The sequence below is a fragment of the Planococcus citri genome, chromosome 2 (assembly GCF_950023065.1).
Source record: "Planococcus citri chromosome 2, ihPlaCitr1.1, whole genome shotgun sequence".
In the NCBI taxonomy this organism is placed as follows: Eukaryota; Metazoa; Arthropoda; class Insecta; order Hemiptera; family Pseudococcidae; genus Planococcus; species Planococcus citri.
In genome coordinates, this window is record NC_088678.1 from 58,692,662 (window position 1) to 58,711,373 (window position 18,712).

The 18,712-nt window shown below is 33.9% G+C and overlaps 4 protein-coding genes across 11 annotated transcripts in view; 3 read left to right on the plus strand and 1 right to left on the minus strand.

The window, feature by feature from the left end:
• CadN (Cadherin-N) overlaps positions 1-9,396 on the plus strand; it is a 108,598-nt gene extending 99,202 nt beyond the window's left edge. For 4 of the 6 annotated variants that reach the window (XM_065351753.1, XM_065351751.1, XM_065351752.1 and 1 more), the window contains 12 exons: positions 64-335; positions 410-615; positions 699-841; positions 931-1,191; positions 1,269-1,619; positions 1,686-1,799; positions 1,873-2,059; positions 2,133-2,322; positions 2,838-3,082; positions 6,091-6,300; positions 6,394-6,576; positions 6,660-9,396. In XM_065351753.1, coding sequence (XP_065207825.1) covers positions 64-335; positions 410-615; positions 699-841; positions 931-1,191; positions 1,269-1,619; positions 1,686-1,799; positions 1,873-2,059; positions 2,133-2,322; positions 2,838-3,082; positions 6,091-6,300; positions 6,394-6,576; positions 6,660-6,793 — 2,496 coding nt within the window. In that variant the 3' untranslated portion in view covers positions 6,794-9,396. Of the gene's footprint in view, positions 1-63; positions 336-409; positions 616-698; positions 842-930; positions 1,192-1,268; positions 1,620-1,685; positions 1,800-1,872; positions 2,060-2,132; positions 2,323-2,837; positions 3,083-3,193; positions 3,436-6,090; positions 6,301-6,393; positions 6,577-6,659 lie in introns of those variants that run through there. The other 2 variants (XM_065351754.1, XM_065351755.1) reach the window with 2 other exon arrangements.
• A 1,498-nt stretch (positions 9,397-10,894) lies between these two features.
• On the minus strand, positions 10,895-13,626 carry LOC135836744 (uncharacterized). Of its 2 annotated transcripts, none has more exons than XM_065351759.1 (7): positions 12,596-13,626; positions 12,443-12,523; positions 12,175-12,303; positions 11,882-12,101; positions 11,540-11,805; positions 11,335-11,462; positions 10,895-11,247 (listed from the first exon to the last, which is right to left on the minus strand). In XM_065351759.1, exons 1-7 carry the CDS (start codon positions 13,421-13,423, stop codon positions 11,010-11,012), a joined length of 1,890 nt encoding a protein of 629 aa, XP_065207831.1. In that variant the 5' UTR covers positions 13,424-13,626; the 3' UTR covers positions 10,895-11,009. The 2 variants fall into 2 exon arrangements, with proteins under 2 accessions (XP_065207831.1, XP_065207832.1); XM_065351760.1 differs by having other exon boundaries at positions 11,105-11,247; positions 11,375-11,462.
• A 165-nt stretch (positions 13,627-13,791) lies between these two features.
• Positions 13,792-16,135, plus strand: LOC135836745 (syntaxin-18-like). 2 transcript variants are annotated; one of them, XM_065351762.1, is made up of 5 exons: positions 13,792-14,007; positions 15,264-15,524; positions 15,602-15,715; positions 15,781-15,892; positions 15,961-16,135. In XM_065351762.1, the coding sequence occupies exons 2-5, from the start codon at positions 15,280-15,282 to the stop codon at positions 16,081-16,083; spliced, it is 594 nt and encodes a 197-aa protein (XP_065207834.1). In that variant the 5' UTR covers positions 13,792-14,007; positions 15,264-15,279; the 3' UTR covers positions 16,084-16,135. The 2 variants fall into 2 exon arrangements, with proteins under 2 accessions (XP_065207834.1, XP_065207833.1); XM_065351761.1 differs by lacking the exons at positions 15,264-15,524; positions 15,602-15,715; positions 15,781-15,892; positions 15,961-16,135 and adding an exon at positions 14,087-15,145 and having other exon boundaries at positions 13,794-14,007.
• Positions 16,136-16,925: 790 nt separating this feature from the next.
• Positions 16,926-18,642, plus strand: LOC135836747 (dnaJ homolog subfamily C member 8). The gene is made up of 4 exons (XM_065351764.1): positions 16,926-17,164; positions 17,231-17,389; positions 17,468-17,860; positions 17,943-18,642. Exons 1-4 carry the CDS (start codon positions 17,123-17,125, stop codon positions 18,060-18,062), a joined length of 714 nt encoding a protein of 237 aa, XP_065207836.1. The 5' UTR covers positions 16,926-17,122; the 3' UTR covers positions 18,063-18,642.
• The last annotated feature ends 70 nt before the right edge of the window (positions 18,643-18,712 follow it).

Sequence of the window (18,712 nt, forward strand, 5' to 3'; positions counted from 1 at the left end):
TTTTGAAATGACAAAGTGATCATTGAAATGAGACTAACCCAATCTGTTGTTATATTGTTACAGATTGAACGTGAAGTTGGTATCAATATCACAATGGTTGGAATTGACGAATGTTTGTATGAAAATACCATCTGTGAAGGAAGTTGCACCAATGTACTGGATGTCAGCAACATGCCTTATCTAGTCAATGCCAATAAAACTGCCTTGGTTGGTGTTCGAGTCGATGTAGTCGGCGAATGCATTTGTGGTGCTAGAAACTACACTGATGTAGAAGTCTGCACTCCATTCCATTGTTTGAATGGCGGCCGTTGCATTGAAAATAAGGTTTCTGTTAGGTAAGTTGAGTGAAAAATCAACCAAAACCAAGTTCTTTAATAGACAGAGATAACGTTATCTATTATTATTACAGTTGTAAATGCCCACCTGGATTCATGGGTCCTAGATGTCAAGCTACTACCAGAAGTTTCAAAGGTAACGGATGGGCTTGGTTACCTCCGTTGCAAGTCTGTGAAAAATCGCATCTCAGTATTGAATTTGCCACTCGTAAAGGGGATGGTTTGTTGCTCTACAATGGGCCAATTGTTGCACCAGAACCAGAAGAAATTCTTCTATCTGGTGAGTAATCTGTACAAGTCCAACCCAAAAATTTTGTTTTTTTTTCCTGGGACAAATTTAACGCCTATTATTTTGTTCTACAGATTTCATCTCATTGGAACTGGATCGTGGACAACCTCGTTTACTAATTGATTTTGGATCTGGCACACTGGAACTGAAAGTAAAAACAAAGAAATCTTTGGACGATGGTGATTGGCACAGAATAGATATTTTCTGGGATACTGAGGTCAGTATTAATATTTTTTGCCTTTGTGGTCATTCATTTCCATTTGAGAAGTAGATCTAATACAAGTTTGATTACTTTTCTTCAAACAGAATGTCAGACTGATCGTTGATCGTTGCAAGACTGCTGAAATAAATGAATTAGAGGACGGATCACCACCTGAATTTGACGGATCAAGTTGTCAAGCAGTCGGTACAATTCCACCGTTCAACGAATATCTCAATTTGAATACACCTTTGCAAATTGGAGGTCGCTACATACAAGATTTTGATCCCACCCTGTTCCATTGGCAAGCAATGCCTTATGCTAAAGGCTTTGACGGATGTATTAGAAATATTTATCTGAATGGAAAAGTGAGTTCAACCTATCAAAGCAGTCTCATTCATTATTTTAAATAAATACCTACTAACAAATTCTTATTCCATTACAGTTGTATGATTTGGCTCATCCTGGTTTGGCTGCCTCAAACAGTAAAGTAGGATGTCCCCAAGCTGAAGAATTATGTAATTCGCAAGAAATGTACAGATGCAAAGATCATGGTATCTGTGTTGGTAATTTAAATGAACCAAAATGTGAATGCGCACCTGGTTGGTCCGGCAATGGGTGTACTATACCTACCACACCAGTCACATTTAACGCTCAAAGTTATGTCAAGTATGCCCTCTCCTTCGAACCAGATAAATACTCGACTCATTTACAACTTCGATTCAGAACAAGAGAGAAATCTGGCGAATTGTTCCGTATCAGTGATCAACATAATCGCGAATATGCCATTTTAGAAGTAAGTCTATCAACTTGAGTTAGACTTTGAACGATTCATTAACAATGTTTTATCATCTACTCGCAGATCCGAGAAAGAAAGGTTTGCTTCCGGTATAATTTGAATAGTTTGAGAACTGAAGAAAAAGACGTTTGGCTCGAACAGGTTCCAATTGACGATGGTCAATGGCATACTGTCAAGGTAGGTTGAATTAGCTGACATTTTTCAAGTTTTGCAAAACCCAACGTCATAATATTTTGAATTTTTGTCACAGGTTTCTCGATATGGATCATCAGCTTCTTTGCAGCTGGATGATGGCGAAGGTAGAATGTTCAATGAGACGTTTGCCTTTGAAGGACACCAGTATCTGCTGGTTGATAAACAAGAAGGAGTGTACGCTGGAGGCAAAGCCGAATACACCGGAGTTAGAACTTATGATGTTTTATCAGATTACCAAAAAGGTAAACAAAAATTACCCGCAGAATCTCTGTGAAAGAAATTTGTAATTTCAAAAATTGCCTTGATTGTTTCCAGGTTGTATGGACGATATTCGTTTGGAAGGTAAACCATTACCCCTTCCTCCTGCCATGAATGGAACTCAGTGGGGTCAAGCTACCACAGCTCGTAACGTTGAACGCAAATGTCTTTCTCGTACCAATTGTAAACTAGTGGATTGCAAGCATCCATTGGTCTGTGTCGATAATTGGAACGAAGCAGTATGCGCGTATGTATTAATTCATTTACCTCAAGCTTTGAAAAATAATCATCTAAGCTTACCTCAAGAATAGAATATCAGTCTATTTTTTTTAGAAAAATTAATCCGGAAAATGGTCGAGATATTCAAACTTTAATGTACGCATACTTTTCTAGCACTTTTTAGTGCAAGCTGTCTCAGAGCTCCTGACCAAAGATGGCGAAATGATTTTTTGGAATATATACAAGATGTTTCCTGATTCATTTCAAAATATTCTCTATTCGAATTTTTCGAGCCATTAGTGATCTATCTGCAGGATGTTCAAAAAAATCAGTATCATCGTTTCGCTATCATTATCATTTCATCAAATTCAGGACTTCTGAGACATCGTAGTACTACGCATACCTATCCAAAACGAATAAAAATTTCGATCGCGTAATAACTAGAAAATTACGCTTTTAATTTTTTCCGCCTCATCCCCCCCTTCTGCGTGTTAATTAAAAAAGGAATTTCTCGAATACACAACTATTTATTCGATAATATAGTTGCGGGCCCGGCAAAATCTCCGCAGGAGATAAAAGATGCGTAGACAAGAACGAATGCTTAGAGAAACCGTGCTTAAATAACGGTATCTGCGAAAATCTGGGCCCCGAGTCGCCTTACGGATATCGTTGTATATGCGCCGAAGGTTACTTGGGCCATAATTGCGAATTACATCAGCAAGAACAAAGTATACAACTGGGGTTAGGCGCTTTAGCGGCCATATTAGTATGCGTACTATTGATAAGTGGTAAGTCGAAAGGGTAAACGACGAAATGAGCGCAGCGCGCGTTGTTTACCTAGGCGCTTTTGTTCAGTTCGCGCTTTGCTTTAAATGTTGTGTTCGTTTCACGCTTTACAGTTGCCCGACTGGATTCCAAAATTATTTTAATACTTGCGTCAGCGAAGACGAATGCAGCGTTAATTTCTGCACGAACGGAGGAACGTGTAAAAAAAATCTCAGAGAGACCCAATACGTTTGCTATTGCCCGCCCGAATTTACGGGCACGCATTGCGAAATACCAAATTACCAAACCGGTGGTATTATTGTACCATCCACTGGTTTCTTTGCGGCTGTTGTTTCTTGTGTATTAGCTTTAATTCGTGAGTATTTTGTCGATCTATAGTTTAGTTAAGTCTACGTTTACCTATCTGAACATTTTTTAAAAATGGAAAATTCGAAATTGAAATACTACCTAATACCTACATCTGTGAGTTGAAATTTTCTATGGAGATCAAATTTTGTCGACAATTTTCGGAATTCAGACGGCAGAAAATCAAGCAATAGTAATTGAAGTGCTGCCTTTTGCGTGTGTGTTTTTTGTACTTACTGTTTTCTTTTCAATTTTTTTTTCAATTTTTCTGCATGATGTTTGATGTTACTTAGCTGCCAGATTTTGTATATTTGAAAGCACCGATTTTAGTTCTTTTGATTTTTATTTTGAGTTTTTTATAAACACGATTGAAATTTTGAGTTTTTATTTTTCTCACTTTAAATCACAACTTATTAGTTTTGGGTTTTACTCGTATTAGTAGTTGTATTTTTTACTCGTTTTATTTTGTTTACTATTATTTTTACGTATTTAATGTAGATAATGTGAATTTGATATTCGGCTGGAAGAATGGGATGAATATACCTAGAATGTCCAGTTTCTACAGGAAAACTTGGAAAATTTTGCTCTTTTTGAAAAAGTCAAGAGAATATCAGGAAACTTTGCAATTTTCTCTCCAGCTGGGAATTTCGTAAATTACATTGGCTGTATATTGATAATTTTGAAGCCGTTCATGCAGATTATGCTGTTTTTTTTGTGTGGAAAATTTGTCATCGTCAAATTGAGCTGTTCCTAGAAGGCGGGAGACTCTTTCCTCTCCCCCTTCTTCAAAAAATGTGAAATGAACCAGATGAACCTCCGTTTCCAAAACTATGTTCTCCAAAAGTTGAATTTTTTTTCGTGAATTCTAAATTAAAAACGCAATTTTTTAAAAAAGATCTCAATTTCTGCTTTAGATTTTCTCTAAATAACTCCCTTGAAAAAGACTCTATCATACCTCAAGGTTATCATACTTCCTTTGTATGGAGCCTCTCCAAAATAGGAAAATATTTTGAAAAAAATAAAAATAAAGCTGGCCACTCGGAGCTTATTTGTCTGGCTGGTATTTAACGCCCTTTCTCTTCAATTCGTCACGATTTCTTAATACCTCAATGTGATCGGAATTTTTACTTCAATTTTTCGGTCATAAAATTGTTATAAAACGATTGAGCTATTGGGCATTGCTGAGCTCTTTCTGCTGTTTTTTTTTCTAATGGGCTGGACGTTCTGAAAAAGGTAACACTGCGCTTAGTGAATTGTCGAAACAATAATTACGCTTTTGAAATATTTTTTTGAAATAATCGAAAAAGAATAGCGTAAAAAAATGGGGTTGGCTATATTTTTTTGTAAAGTGTGTTCAATTTTATTGAAATTTCATGAATTTCTGCTCATTTTGAATCATTTTTTTAAAATGAAAAATGACTCGTAAATTTGAGTAGGCCTGGTCAGGTCATTAGGTAAAATTGAAAATTGGACCCAGAAAATTTCCGAATCAGATCTGATCAAACAAGTTTTAGTAGGTCTGACCAAATCTGATCGCTTTTTCCGTGGTACATTCACTGATTTGATCAGATCCAACCTCCTTTAGAATTAAAAAATTTGTAACTCTACAGATGTTTGAAATTATTGTCAAATCAAATTGAATCCAAGGATTCAGGGAATGTCAATGTCTGATCTGATCAGACTGGCCAGTTTAATCACATCAGTTCAGATCAAATTAGACCAGTTTAATCACATCACATCAGAATAGTTTGCTCTGATCAGATCAAATAGGATCAGTTCAATCACATCAGGCTAGAACAGATTAACTTGATCAGATCAAAATATCACTCATTATGCAGCTAAAGAAGGTGAAGATCAAATCAGATCTGTTGAAAACCAGACAACTTTGATCAGAGCAATGAGAGCATATCAGTCTGACAAGTTCTAATCAGACTAGTTTATTTAATCACATCAGTTTTGATCAGACCACACCAATTTAAAGCAGATCAGATAGAATTGGACCCATTCAATCACATCAGATCAGCCAGGCCAGACTGATTTGATCAGAACAGATCAGACCAGAACCGTTCTATCAGATCAGATCAAATCAAAGTGGCTTGTTCAGATCACATCAGATCAAGTAAAACCAGACAACTCGTGTCAGATCAGACCATACCAGTTTGATCAGATCACATCAGAACAGAAAAGACCAGCTTGATCAGATTAGGTAAAACCAGACAAATTTGATCAGATTAGATCAGTTTGACCAGTTCAAATCGGACAAGTTTAATATGACCTAACTATTGATCTGATCTGATTTGACCTTGACTAGTCTGGCCTGATCTGATTGAAATGGTTTAGTTTCACCTGAGATCTGATGTGGTTAAACTGGTCTGATGTGACCTAATCATGCTTGTCTGATTTGATCTGATCAAACCGGCGTGGTTTAGTCAAAATTATAAGGTGATTTTATAGAATAGATCCATTTAGGGTATTTTTTGGAAAATGTGTGCAAAATTAGTAATCATTTTGTTTCAAAAGCAGTGTTTCCGTATGTTTTATTCTTCCATTGAAACAAATTGCACCACTTGAAATAATTTTTTACACCTACATACATATTACTAGACACTTATCAACAAAAATTATTCCGTTTCCTTTCACTAATGAAATTTTATTTTGTGTCTAGTTCTAGTATTAATATTCGTGGTATTCTCGCGTCGTCAAGAATCGCACATAAAATACGCTGGACCGGACGACGACGTTAGGGAAAACATAATCAACTATGACGACGAAGGTGGTGGAGAAGATGACATGACAGCTTACGATATAACCCCTTTGCAAATTCCTGTCGCCGGTGGACCCTTAGCAACCGAACATCATGCTAATCGTAAAATGGGTAAGAATAGATGCAATCAAGCATTTTAAATTCATAAAATTAGTACATTAATGAATTGAAAAGTTGACTCAATTTTGTTTCCCATTTTCGAAGGTATGGGTATGGCTGCTGGTCTCTCTGGATTAGCCGGCGTCGAACCGAATGTCGGTATATTCATAGAAGAACACAAGAAACGAGCTGACGGTGATCTAAATGCTCCTCCATACGACGATTTACGTAATTACGCTTACGAAGGTGCAGGCAGCACAGCCGGATCATTGTCTTCGTTAGCATCTGGTAAGTGTAGATTCTGCATAAACACATTATATTCTCAATCATTGGATCGAGTACACTTCACGAATCAAATTTTATTCCCTTAGGCACCGATGACGAACAACACGATTACGATTACTTAAATGTATGGGGTCCGAGATTCGATAAATTGGCCGATATGTACGGTCACGATGCCGAAACGGATCTCGAAGAAGAAGAGGAAGAAGAAGATCTTCAATAAACAGATTGTTCCTGTATTTATAAAATAATTTATCTAGTCATCTTTTTTTATTTAGTTTTAAAGGATCTCAAGAAAAAATGTTTAAATTAACGTGTGTAAACTAATTACTATACGCCTTTAAAGGTGAAATACACCAAATATTGCGAGTGCATTTTCCAAATGAAAAAAAAAAACAAAACGCTTTAACGTAGGTTACTTTTTTTAATTTAAAAAAAAAGCGCATTTACTATTGTTAGGATTTCATTACGTAGCTGACCCGTTGTACGTGTTAAAGTATTTTTAAAAATTCAATCGGCGAGAAAGTTGGAATTTTTGGAATATTTTAATGCCGATTAACAATAAATCGTCAATTAAGATTTAGATTTTTGTCAATTAATCCTATCGTATTAACGATAAAACGTTTCATTTCTCGTTTTAAACGTGGAATATAACTAGATTTTGAAATTTAAGTATTAAAAAAAGTGATAAAACCTAATTTATCACGTATTTTGATAAATTTTAAAGATCGATTTATTGGTTTTTGGCATTTTATTCCTATATTCATCTGCCCACCTCTTCGTAGGATAATAATTTGGTCCAATAAAATACGATACATCATCACAATAAATTAATGTTTAAGGTACCTATTTGGACAGGCTTTTTACTAGATTTTTATTACTGTTTCGTAACGTAACGTTGTACTATCCTTGTTAACGTGTAATAAGGGTGACCGAAATTCGCATTTTTCATCACTAGGTATAATATTATGTTTGTATTAATTTATTGTTTTTCAATTTTCGTGATTTTTTTTTTAATTCGATCTCGCGACATTTAAAAAAAAATAAAAAATTCGATAGTGTTTCAATCGATACGAACGAAATCTAGTCAAATTGAGTCTATTTTAAAACTACATATCTTTCGTTCGTATCTTTTGTTTTATTATCGATAGTCACTAGCTTGTTTTTAATCGGAAATTCCAATTTTCGAACCATCTACTCGCAACCTCGACGGATAATTTTTCAACGCATTTATTATTTTATAAAAAACTAAAGATGCCATATTGAAAAAAATGAATCAAATTTTATACCTATTATCGCTTTCCCTTACAACGGGACCAATATTTCGTCCTAAATATTCGAAAATTAATGAAATATTGAACTAATTCTCAGCTACAGTAAAATTCATCGAGTCAGGTTACTGAAAAGATTTTTTAAAATTGTTTTCACGCATTTAATTAAATTTTGTTGTAATACAACATTAAACTATTGTAAGCGTTTAGCGTTCGAGTCCTATTTTAATTTATTATATGATAAGTTTTAATGTTTATTATTTATATTTTTTTTTCAAACTTGAGAATCGATTTTAGGAATTTTGGTTACTGCCATATTGATTAAATCATATTACGTTCGTTTCGACGGTTTTTCTCTTTCGTTTCCTTTTTTTTTTTTTTAATTTTTCAATTATTTGATGCTTTTAGCGAATTGCATTTTATTCAACGCACGATTAGAAACAAATTACTTAATAGAACAATATTCGATATCGGTTTTTATTTTATTACTTTTCTATGACCTTTTTATCTCGTTTGCTATTTTTGTTTTGATTTTGTTTGTTGTTTTTTTTTAATTTTTATTTTGATTCGACGATATAGTTTATAGTTCACTTGTTTCCTATATTAGTAATGCCAGCAGTACTTATATATGTTTGCAGATTGTTAAAAGAAAAATGTTTAGAATAAACTAAAAGACTGTGTAATATTATTATTAATTCTAAGTTGTCGTAGTCCTTAATTATTAGTTATCTTTTTAAAAAGAAAAAAAAGGAAAAGTATTCTTTCGGTACTTACAGTGTACATATACGCTAAGTTGATATTGTTTATTTTGCATTTCTTTTAATGATGCTCAAAATATGAATTTTTTTTATTGCTGATTATATTATAATATGTATTCTGTATATTTGTAATATTTTTATAATTCAATCAATTTTTTTTTTATGTAAATGCTGTTATCAGTTTCTTATGTATTGGTTCTTTATTTTGTATAATTTACGATGTATGATTACGCAATAATGTTGTAGCACCTACCCTCTCTCTTCTCTCTGTATTTTTTTTTGTACGACTAAATACTCGTATTAATTTGTGTGAGTGTATTTTTTTCTACTTTTTATACGTATAGCGGAGATTACCCAGGTGTATGCGTTTAGCTAAACAAAAACATTTCCAAAACCAAAAAAAAAAATCGCGAATTCATTCCACAATGTATGTAAAATAATATGTTTTCTTGGTCTTTTTAAATTTTAGCAAATTTTATAACGATGAAATGTGTTTTTGCGTAAATGTTGTGCGCGGGTTCTTACACGTATGAGTGAGTGAGTGTGTGTGTCATGTGTGATTGCGATTGTACGAGTGAATGAGATTTATTTTTTTAAATCTGATAAATTGTTACTTTTGCACTATTCTGTTTATTCATTATTCACTATTTTTTCGTTACTACGTAATAGTATATTAATCAAATAACAAAAAATATGTAAAAAACCGACGTAACGGTTTTGAATTTTATTAAGTTAATGTGATTTGTATTTGAAAAATAAAGTCTCAGCGATGATAATAAAAACAAGTAGATTTTTCATTTGATTTTTACCTTGTTTTTTTTTCTAGATTGGTAGGTACTAGGTACCTAGTTTTATTGAATTTCAAATGTGTTTGAGAGTGGTTAAAACAACGTGAAAGTATGTTTTATATCTTGTAAAAGAGATACTGGCTTTGAAAATATTTTAAATCACAAAAACCACGAGAATGAGCCCGTTCATTATCTAAACGGATTTTTGAAACAAACGATGAAGGCCAAAACTAAAGTCTACGGCTCCGAAAATCTACCCTAGCAGACTTCATTCGATCCTGTCACCTCTTCATCGATTAAAGTACCTAATTAATTACGAATAATAAATCTATTATTTCAATTAAATTAATTCATGCCTCTTTGCCTCTTTTCTTGAAATATCAGGCAACTCTTGGCTCAGTTCATTAATTCATTACGTTTATGTAGGTATACAGATGTTTAGACAGGTTATTAAACACATTAGGACAAGTTTACAATTTACACACGTTCAAGTAGGTTTAAACACGTCCAAACAGGTTTGAACTTTACTTTAAACACGTTCAAACCAATTTAAACTTTGAACACATTCAATCAGGTTTTTTAAACTTTAAACAGGTTCAAACACATCAAAACAGACTTGAAGGTGTTCAAAAAGGCCCAAACTTGAAACACGTTAAAACAGGTTTGAACTTTAAACACGTTCGAACAGGTATACACACGTTCAAATATGTTTAAACACGTCCAAATAGGTTTAAACTTTGAACACGTTTAAACAGGTTTAAACTTTAAAAACACGTTGAAACAGATTTAAACTTTAAATACGTTTAAACTTTAAACAGGTTCAAACCGGTTTACACACGTTTAAATAAGTATAAACACGTCCAAATAGGTTTAAACCTGAAGGCTTAAACACGTTTAAACAAGTTTGAACACGAGAAAGAAGTGCCATACCTACTCATGTATTGCAGGAAATTAATACCTTGCTATTTTTTTATAATTTCAACTTTCAAGCTACTGATCAACGCAGAGAATGTTAATTTGGTTTTAGATGTTTGATTGCTCAACGTACATAATGAAAAATTGTCATTTATCACATTGTACTAACATTTTACATCACCAAACGATTGAAATGTCTTATTTTAGTCAAATCAGTAATATTAAATTTGTGTATTTATGTACTAAGCGATTTTTTTTTAGGCAATTCACCAGAAATGAGTGCATTTGGATTGAGCAGATGAATAGGGAAAATTCTACTGTAATTAGTAACTAAGAAAAGAGTCATTTCAGTCACCACTTCAGCAGCATTTTCAAGATTATCAATCATTGCTTCTGAATTTTACAGTTTATCTTTCGTCGTATGAAAAATTAACAATTTCACGTTGGTATGAAATATGAATATTATTTTCCACGTACATTGTCATTAAAGTCACGAAGATAAAAACACGTTCACATCGCGATGGCGATTGGTAAATACACCGGTAGGAAAGGATTAATTACACAATTATTATCAAAACAATAAAAGGCAAAAGACCATCGACAATCACGAGTATTATTCTCAAAATAAAATACGACTATAAAAAAATTAATTGTACATTATAGAAATGCTTTCTAAACGACACAAATAAAGAACATTGAATCGCGAATCAATATTCGGATTCAGCATCACAATAAATACTAGAATTATTACCGGTATTGACGCGTTTTCTAATAGGCGATTCTATCAGCCATTCTTTTCTTTTCTGAGATCGATTATTCATCAAAGTATTCTTGCTGCTGACTGGAGTTTCTTCGTGTATGCACATTGTTGAAAAATTCTCTTTATAAGGCGTGCTCACATCGCTCGAGTCTATAACAGCTTCTCGATTAATCGTCACATTCTCTCTGTAAATGATAAATTCGTATTAAAATCACACATTATAAAACCGAAGTTGCTTAACGAGAATATAAAAGCGGATGGTGAATATTCACCTAGAACTTAATTCTGCTAAGCTGTGAGTTCGTTTTTTACCATTTTTTACGCTCTTTTTAATATTTTTCATTCTTAATGATTGCGGCGCATCATCGCCATTCACCGTGTTTGGCTGGTTTGTTTCGCGCTATTGAACAGATAATGAGGAATTAAACAAGGTCTTGAAAGAAAAAGAAAAATAAACACAATTATAAATCTACTCACTGGTTTGAAAACACGAGCCGGCGTTTTTCTGAGTTTCACACTTCTAATATCTTCTACAGTGATAGAAAATTGAGTCTTTTCGTTTTTAATCGCCGGTCTTTTCACCGCATGGTCAACATTTTCCGGCGTAGTGAGATCAGCCTTCCTTTTCAAAGTTCCAGCAGATCGATCCAAGTTCAAGAAATTCGGCGGAGGAGGTGGTGGCGGTGGAGGAGGCGGCAACGGAGGAACTGGAACGTTTCTATTATGGTTTGAAATGCTGCTAGCTGTGGAAAAAAATATTAAAACATATCAAGATTGTGTGGATAATATGGAATGATTACATGAGAGGTGAATAGCTACCATTATTTTTGACATAGCCCTTTATCTCTTTCAGTTCTTCCTCCATTGAAGTCAATTTCGCCATAAGGGCGGATAACGCTTTTGACATAGCTTCTTCTTTGGTATTTAAATTTTCAAGGCATAGCGTACAAATTCGGTGCGTTTGAACTGAATTCGTTTCAGTTGAAATATCTTCCGGTTTCGAATTAAGCAGCGTTTTAATGGGATGTCGCGAAAAGCGCTGAAAAATACATGTCAGTAGGTAATTTTTTGCAACGAGGAAAGTAATAAATTTGAATACCGAGCAAGCCAACCTTGGTAATTTTCTCCTTGAATGAGATTAAATATCTTGTGGGTTTAGTGAATAATCGTTTCACTGGCGAGATTCTGAACCTTTTGATCCTGACGAATTGCCAAAATTTAATTTTTCTAGGAGACGATTTCTGGAAAAGAATACAAAGTTTAATTAATTACCTACGAGTAAATCCATTAAAACTTGAAATTAGATGATCTGTTTGAATAGCTAAATAAAAATTATTATCAATTCAAATAATTCAATAATTATAATTCAATTTTACACACCTTTTCGATTAATAAAGGAGGTCGAGGACTGCCCGACGAATTTTTATCCATACTCGAAGTTTCATCTTTCACTCGAAGTCGCTAAAATAACAAAGAGTGAATTAATTCAAAAAAATCGATAATGAGCGATCATAATTTGCGAGTAATAATTACTTCATCTTCAATTCTTGACACATCGGTATTTTCAACGTCTTCTTTACTAAAGCTAGCTGAATTGATTTCGCCATCAATTTGAGTTCGCGTGTCGACCATTTCGCCAGATTTTTGAACACTTTTCGAATTAATTTTAGCTAATTTTCGCGGCGACTTGCGACCTATTCCAAAACGGCGAAACAGAGTTACTTTTTTTTTAGTTCTGTTACTACTAGATTCTGTAACCGGAAGATTTATCGCCGATTCATTCTTATTGCTACTAGATGTTGAATTTGGACTATTTCGAACAACACTGCACTTAGTGGGTTGATCAACGTCAGCTTCGGTTTTTACCCTCAAGTCAAAATGTTTACCAATACTAGATATTCGAGCTTCAAAAACAGTAGCATTCTTGTCATTCGGTTGATTGGAAATATTTCTCAATGGTGTAAATTTGCTCGGAGTTCCTCCAAGAGGTAAATATGGCGTTGAACACAATTGAACACCGATATTTTCTTTATCGATGGATATCACCGTTTCTCTAGCGGAATGCGCATTCTGACATTCCCATTTAACGGCATCTCGTACGGTGATTGGAATTGGTGAAGTGACGCCTGCGATATCATTGTTTTGGTGTAGATTATCGTCTGATCTTGACAGTTCTTTGTTGTAGACGTTGAACTTCGGTACTCTTCCTCTGTATGGAGTCGCGCGTTTTCTCGATTTGGTTTGAGGAGTGAGAAAAGAAAACGTCTCTCCAGGAGTGAAATAAAAGGACTGATTGCTGCTCGGAGTCGGAGAAGATCCTTCGTCAATACATGTTCTCGTGGGTGTAGAATATACGCTCATACTGGCGACCACTTCATCAAAACGTTTGATGAGACGAACATCACGAAAAATGTGAAAATATAACAAACCAACACTTCATCGAAAGCTTGTAACTCGATTTTGTGAAATTAATTTTTGAAGAACGACACGAAAGAAAGAAATATAAAAGGAATTGCAGGAATTTAATTTCGGCTTATCACGTTATCACCATTCAATTCACCAACCACACCAACCATTTTTCAAAACCGCGCCAAAATACAGCTGATGTGCCACCGCATTCTTAAAAATGCTGTAAAATCTGGGAAATAAATGACCGATGAATCGATGATGACGTAGACAAAAATAAAAAGTGCTGATAAAACAAAAGCCGAACTTTGGTGATAATGAAATCGTGATTACGATCAAACTATTGTATTTTGCGTGACTTTTCTATGAAAGTTGAGATGTAATATGTTAGTTATTCGATAAATGAGTGATTTCCTATTCAAGCAGGCATCACTCAAACATTTGGGAATACTTCGTAGCCCATATTTCCATAGCTGAGCTGAGTGGCGAGATCGTGATCAGATCACTGAACAGTGAACACATCGGACGAATTTATAGAAGTATGTATCTTGCTAGTTCATGAAAAAAATTGTAATGCCATTTTTTTATTTGATTCAATTATGTGAATACCTTATCTAGAACCACGATGGACATCACGGACATCTTTCGAGCTTATGTAAAAAATGAAAAATTACGTCGCAGCTTGACCAGATCAGATAAAGGAACACCGCCGCTAAAATTTAAAAATAAACGGGACGAATTCAATTCGAAATCTTTAGACGTGGTTTATCATATAACAAAATTACGAGATTACTTATTAGAACATAAAACACAGTATTGTAATATTAACGCATCATCTAGTATTGGACCAAGTATGACTGATATAGAGAGAGAAAAGGTCGATGCCGCAGCGCGTAATATCATAAAGAATTGTTCAACGTTACTGAAAGATTTAGCTGTATTTATCAAAGCTAATCCAAATCCGGCTCAGTTATACGAACATAGAAAAGGTGTCCTAGATGTGGTAGAAAATTATTTGAAGTCTGTGTGTAAAATGTACTCTGATTTGAAAGAAGTTTACGCCGAACGACAATCTGCCTACAACTCTATGATGAAAGTCAAGTCCCCTCAGTCGAGTAATAACAAAATTTCGGATCCCGTGAATCGCGAAGAAAAGTCTCGACCTTCTAGTTACAAATCAGGTGTTAACGAGGATAGTTATAACACCTACCCTCATTCTTTTATCGAAGAATTAACCGAAGAAGAACTTCAAATGTTCGAAGTTGAAAATGAAGATCTGATCAACGAATTGAATAGTCTGAAAGGGGAAGTCAAAGCTATAGAAAAGAAAGTAACTCACATTGCTGGGTTACAAGGAACGTTTACCGAAATGGTTATGAACCAGGATTTAGATATTCAACGAATTGATACGACCTTAGTCGGCGCTACCGAAAATGTCCAAGATGCCAATTTAGAATTACGTAAAGCTGTTCAAAATAATGCTAGTTTCCGGGTTTATTTATTATTTTTTATAATGATGTTATCTTTTACATTATTGTTTTTAAATTGGTATAATGATTAATTCACTATTATGTGTAGTTAACATTCCTTTCGAGCTCTTTCAAGTACCTATGAATAATTTTTTTCAATTACCTACCTAATGTTTGTAACGGGATAATTACAGTGTTATAATTTTCATGATTGTTGTTTTTTTTTTTTTTTTAATACTCTTCGATAGTAGTCAATGATAATGAAATGAGTAATTGAAGAAATCCATTTCTCTTTCGTGATTTTATTATGAATATTTTATTTCCAGATATCACTCATCCGGTATGTCGTCTGCATCGATTTTGAAACCTGTGAATATTCTTCATCTGTCTGTTCGAGAATATCGAACCATATATCAAAGATCAAAGTTGTTGAACATTACGCCTAAAGTTTATCCAGATGTTAAAGCACCGCCAGGAGTAAAATACAACATCTTTAATCGTAATCCTAGAAATTTGGAACGTCTCAGAATTGAATACAAAAACGAAGGATGGGTGTTGGAAAAAACCAAGCATACCTATTGGCATAGGTTAGTATTACACTATTATGTAAGGTCATCGCAAAAATGTTTTCAGATAATATAATTTTAACAAAAATCTGTTATAGATTGGTCGTCAAAGAAACATCGAAAGGTATCGTAGCTTCTGTTCTTCACAAAGACGGCGATACCGTTCTGTCAGCTGGAAGCGACGAATGGTGTATTAGGAAATTCTTATACAAGTAATTTTTTCTTATTCGCTTCTTAATCTAAATATAGTTCTACTGGACTCATTTTTATTCGGTAGTCCGACAGATAAATCAGCCTACGTAAATGTTGGAAGAATATTTGCTCGACGTTGTCTCGAAAGCGGGTTGACAGAAATGGCCAATCTTTACGAACCTATTCCAGGTGGAAAAGTGAGTGATTTATTGTAATTTTCATTCAGCTAAGAATGAAAAATGAATAATTGCGGTTTGTATTTCAGTTGGAATTATTGATAAAAGAAGTACAGGCCGGAGGAGTGAGTTTAAGTGAGCCTCCTAGACTTATATATGAAGATACTTTTACCAAAGTAAAACCGGAAAGACCCTGGGATGTTCATGAATAATTTGTATATTTTTAAAAGTAATTAGTGATAGATTAAATTTTTGTTTTCTGAATTTTCTATCATTATTTTGGAAATACTTATTTCTGTAAAAAAGTGGACATATAATTAATATGTGCATGCATCATTTATGTATTGATTTTTAAAGAATATCTACGTGTCATTCATATCAGAATGTAGTTCAAGATTTCACATTGCATTAATCTGATCTAATCTATTTTCTGTTTTGGAAGGTTCCTTGAGGAATTTTTTATCCTATTATGCTAGAAAGAAACGGTTGACTTTTGTAAATCTGGCAGATAGGGAGATCATGCCATTAAAATCATGATTTTGCCTACATTATATGAATCTCTGGATGTCGATGAATCTCTAGCTTTCTGCGCCGTAATAAAGTCATTATTTTTTCAATTCAATCATATGAAATTATGGGAAATTGATGGCTCAGCTCATGCCTTTCATCGTGAGATGAGTTCAAATCCGTCGGAGGACTTCGGTGCCCTGGGGTCGGCTGAGATTGTCAAAGATTTCACCGCAAAAGCAAAACTCCTTGCCTTGCCGAACGGCCAAGGTTATGTCGAAGCGGAGGCTGGATTTGAATTTGCGAATTGACAACCAAATAATAAGCAACGCGAGAGGGAGAGAGAGACAGACTGGAATAAACAATGAAAATCGAAAATTCTTGAATTTCATAACCCTAATTCCTTCAAAATTAATCAAAAACGAAAATATAACGTACAAATGTACCAAAAAAATTTTAAAAAAAACGAAAGCGAAATGAAATTTTTACCTATTATTATGAAAATTATTCAAAACGACAATAAATCAAAATCTTATCACAAAAATTTTTCCAAACAAGAGTTGCAAAAATTTTGTTCTCAAACAAAATTTTTCGTGTTTTCAGTTCCTTCTGAATAATTTCTTGTTTTCTTGTGCATTATAAGCTTTCATCAAAATCTATTATGTATCTCGCCTTGAAGAAAACTGAGTAGTTACTACTATTCATTGGCATAATCGATCTTCGGTCTAATTTTTCATTGTAGCAATGGAAGGTACGAAAGAAGATTTCGACAGTTTTTACACTGAGGTGAGTTCGCTATTTTGTTTGAGAATACTGTACATTCATTCTTGCAATGATAATGTTATGCTCCAGGTAAAAGCAATCGAAAAACGGGATTCAGTATTAACTTCGGATCAACAACTCACTCGTTTATTGCGACCCGGCTCTACGTACCTTAATTTGAATCCGTATGAAGTTCTTCAAATTCAGCCCGAAGATTCCGTGGATGTTGCCAAAACAAAGTATAGACGGGTACATTTACTTTCCTTACGCTATGTATACGTCTTTTAAGCCTTCTGTTCTTGATGATTAGTACGTTTTGAATTCCAGTTATCCATACTCGTACATCCAGATAAAAATCCGAACGACAAAGAAAGAGCTGAGCGAGCATTCGAAATAGTTTGTAAAGCTTGGAAGATTATTGAAAATGAAGAAACTAGGAAAAAATGTTTGGATATTGTTGAAGAAGCGAAAGAACGAACTAATCTCATGATCAGTGAAAAGAGAAAAAAGCTGAAAAAGAACGAACCCGTCGAAGAAGACGATCCTGAGAAATATAAACATGCAGTTTGGGTTATGACCATGAAACTATTTGCCGAAGCAGAACGTCGACGAAGAAATCTAGAGCAACGAAATATGGAAGAAAAGAAAAGGCAACGAGAACAAGAGATTGAAGAAGAGGAAAACGCTAAAAAGCAAAGAGAATGGCAGAAGAACTTTGACGTGAGTATTGAAAATGAGATTATGGATTTTATTTGAGTACTTATTTGACAGCTTAAAATAATTGTATTTTTCTTAAATGTAGGAATCAAGGCAAACGAGAGTTGATAGTTGGAAACAGTTCCAAGCTACTACTTCAACATCCAAAAAAGTCAAAAAATTGAAAACATTTAAACCTCCCCGACATAAAGCGGAAACACGATAATGATTTAATTTTATTCAAGTTGTACATATTATATTATTGCAATCGAAGAAAGTTTCTTTTGCTGGTTTGTGAATGGAAGTGAATTAAGTATTTAAAATGAAACGAAATAGTGCTGTATGAAAAGCATTTTTTTTGCTAAATTTCTGCTGTATTCTACCCCGTGTACTAGAAATTCTCTTTTGTATAATTGCGTTAGTAATAATTTCAGTTAATAAGTGTGTGAATCATCATTGACATTGATTATGTCAATGGAGTGAGAAGTGTACCTTTATATAATTTTTCTCATATTCATTTACCTACAGAATGATCTTATGATTTTTACATTGATTGTAACTTTTTATCCTAAATGAATCCTTTCATCAATTAGATCATCTGTCAGTGATTTTTTTTCAATCCTGTTTCCAACGATTATTTATTAACTATGGGAAAATTCAATTGAAAGAGTTGAATGAAATTGTAGTTTTATCTATACGAATGTATTTAAGCCATACAATAAGCTGTATTTATATCATGTTAAAAAATGGTCTTTCTTCTCCTATAACTTAAAATTACAGCAATGATTAAACCGTTAGCAATATCATTCGTTATAGAAATTATGAAGTATTGATGTGCAACATGACCAAGATGAGGAGTTGATATGGTGCTCTACA

What these genes read in the sequence shown, in the direction of transcription:
- LOC135836744 (XM_065351759.1), bottom strand. Translation starts at nt 13,423, where the DNA reads ATGAGCGTATATTCTACACCCACGAGAACATGTATTGACGAAGGATCT. An exon ending in TGTCAAGAATTGAAGATGAA is followed by an intron (nt 12,524 to 12,595) that starts GTAATTATTACT and finishes TTGTTATTTTAG; the next exon opens with CGACTTCGAGTGAAAGATGA. An exon ending in CTCCTTTATTAATCGAAAAG is followed by an intron (nt 12,304 to 12,442) that starts GTGTGTAAAATT and finishes ATTCTTTTCCAG; the next exon opens with AAATCGTCTCCTAGAAAAAT.
- LOC135836747 (XM_065351764.1), top strand. Translation starts at nt 17,123, where the DNA reads ATGGAAGGTACGAAAGAAGATTTCGACAGTTTTTACACTGAG. An exon ending in CCAAAACAAAGTATAGACGG is followed by an intron (nt 17,390 to 17,467) that starts GTACATTTACTT and finishes TTTGAATTCCAG; the next exon opens with TTATCCATACTCGTACATCC. An exon ending in AATGGCAGAAGAACTTTGAC is followed by an intron (nt 17,861 to 17,942) that starts GTGAGTATTGAA and finishes TCTTAAATGTAG; the next exon opens with GAATCAAGGCAAACGAGAGT.
- LOC135836745 (XM_065351761.1), top strand. Translation starts at nt 14,094, where the DNA reads ATGGACATCACGGACATCTTTCGAGCTTATGTAAAAAATGAAAAATTA.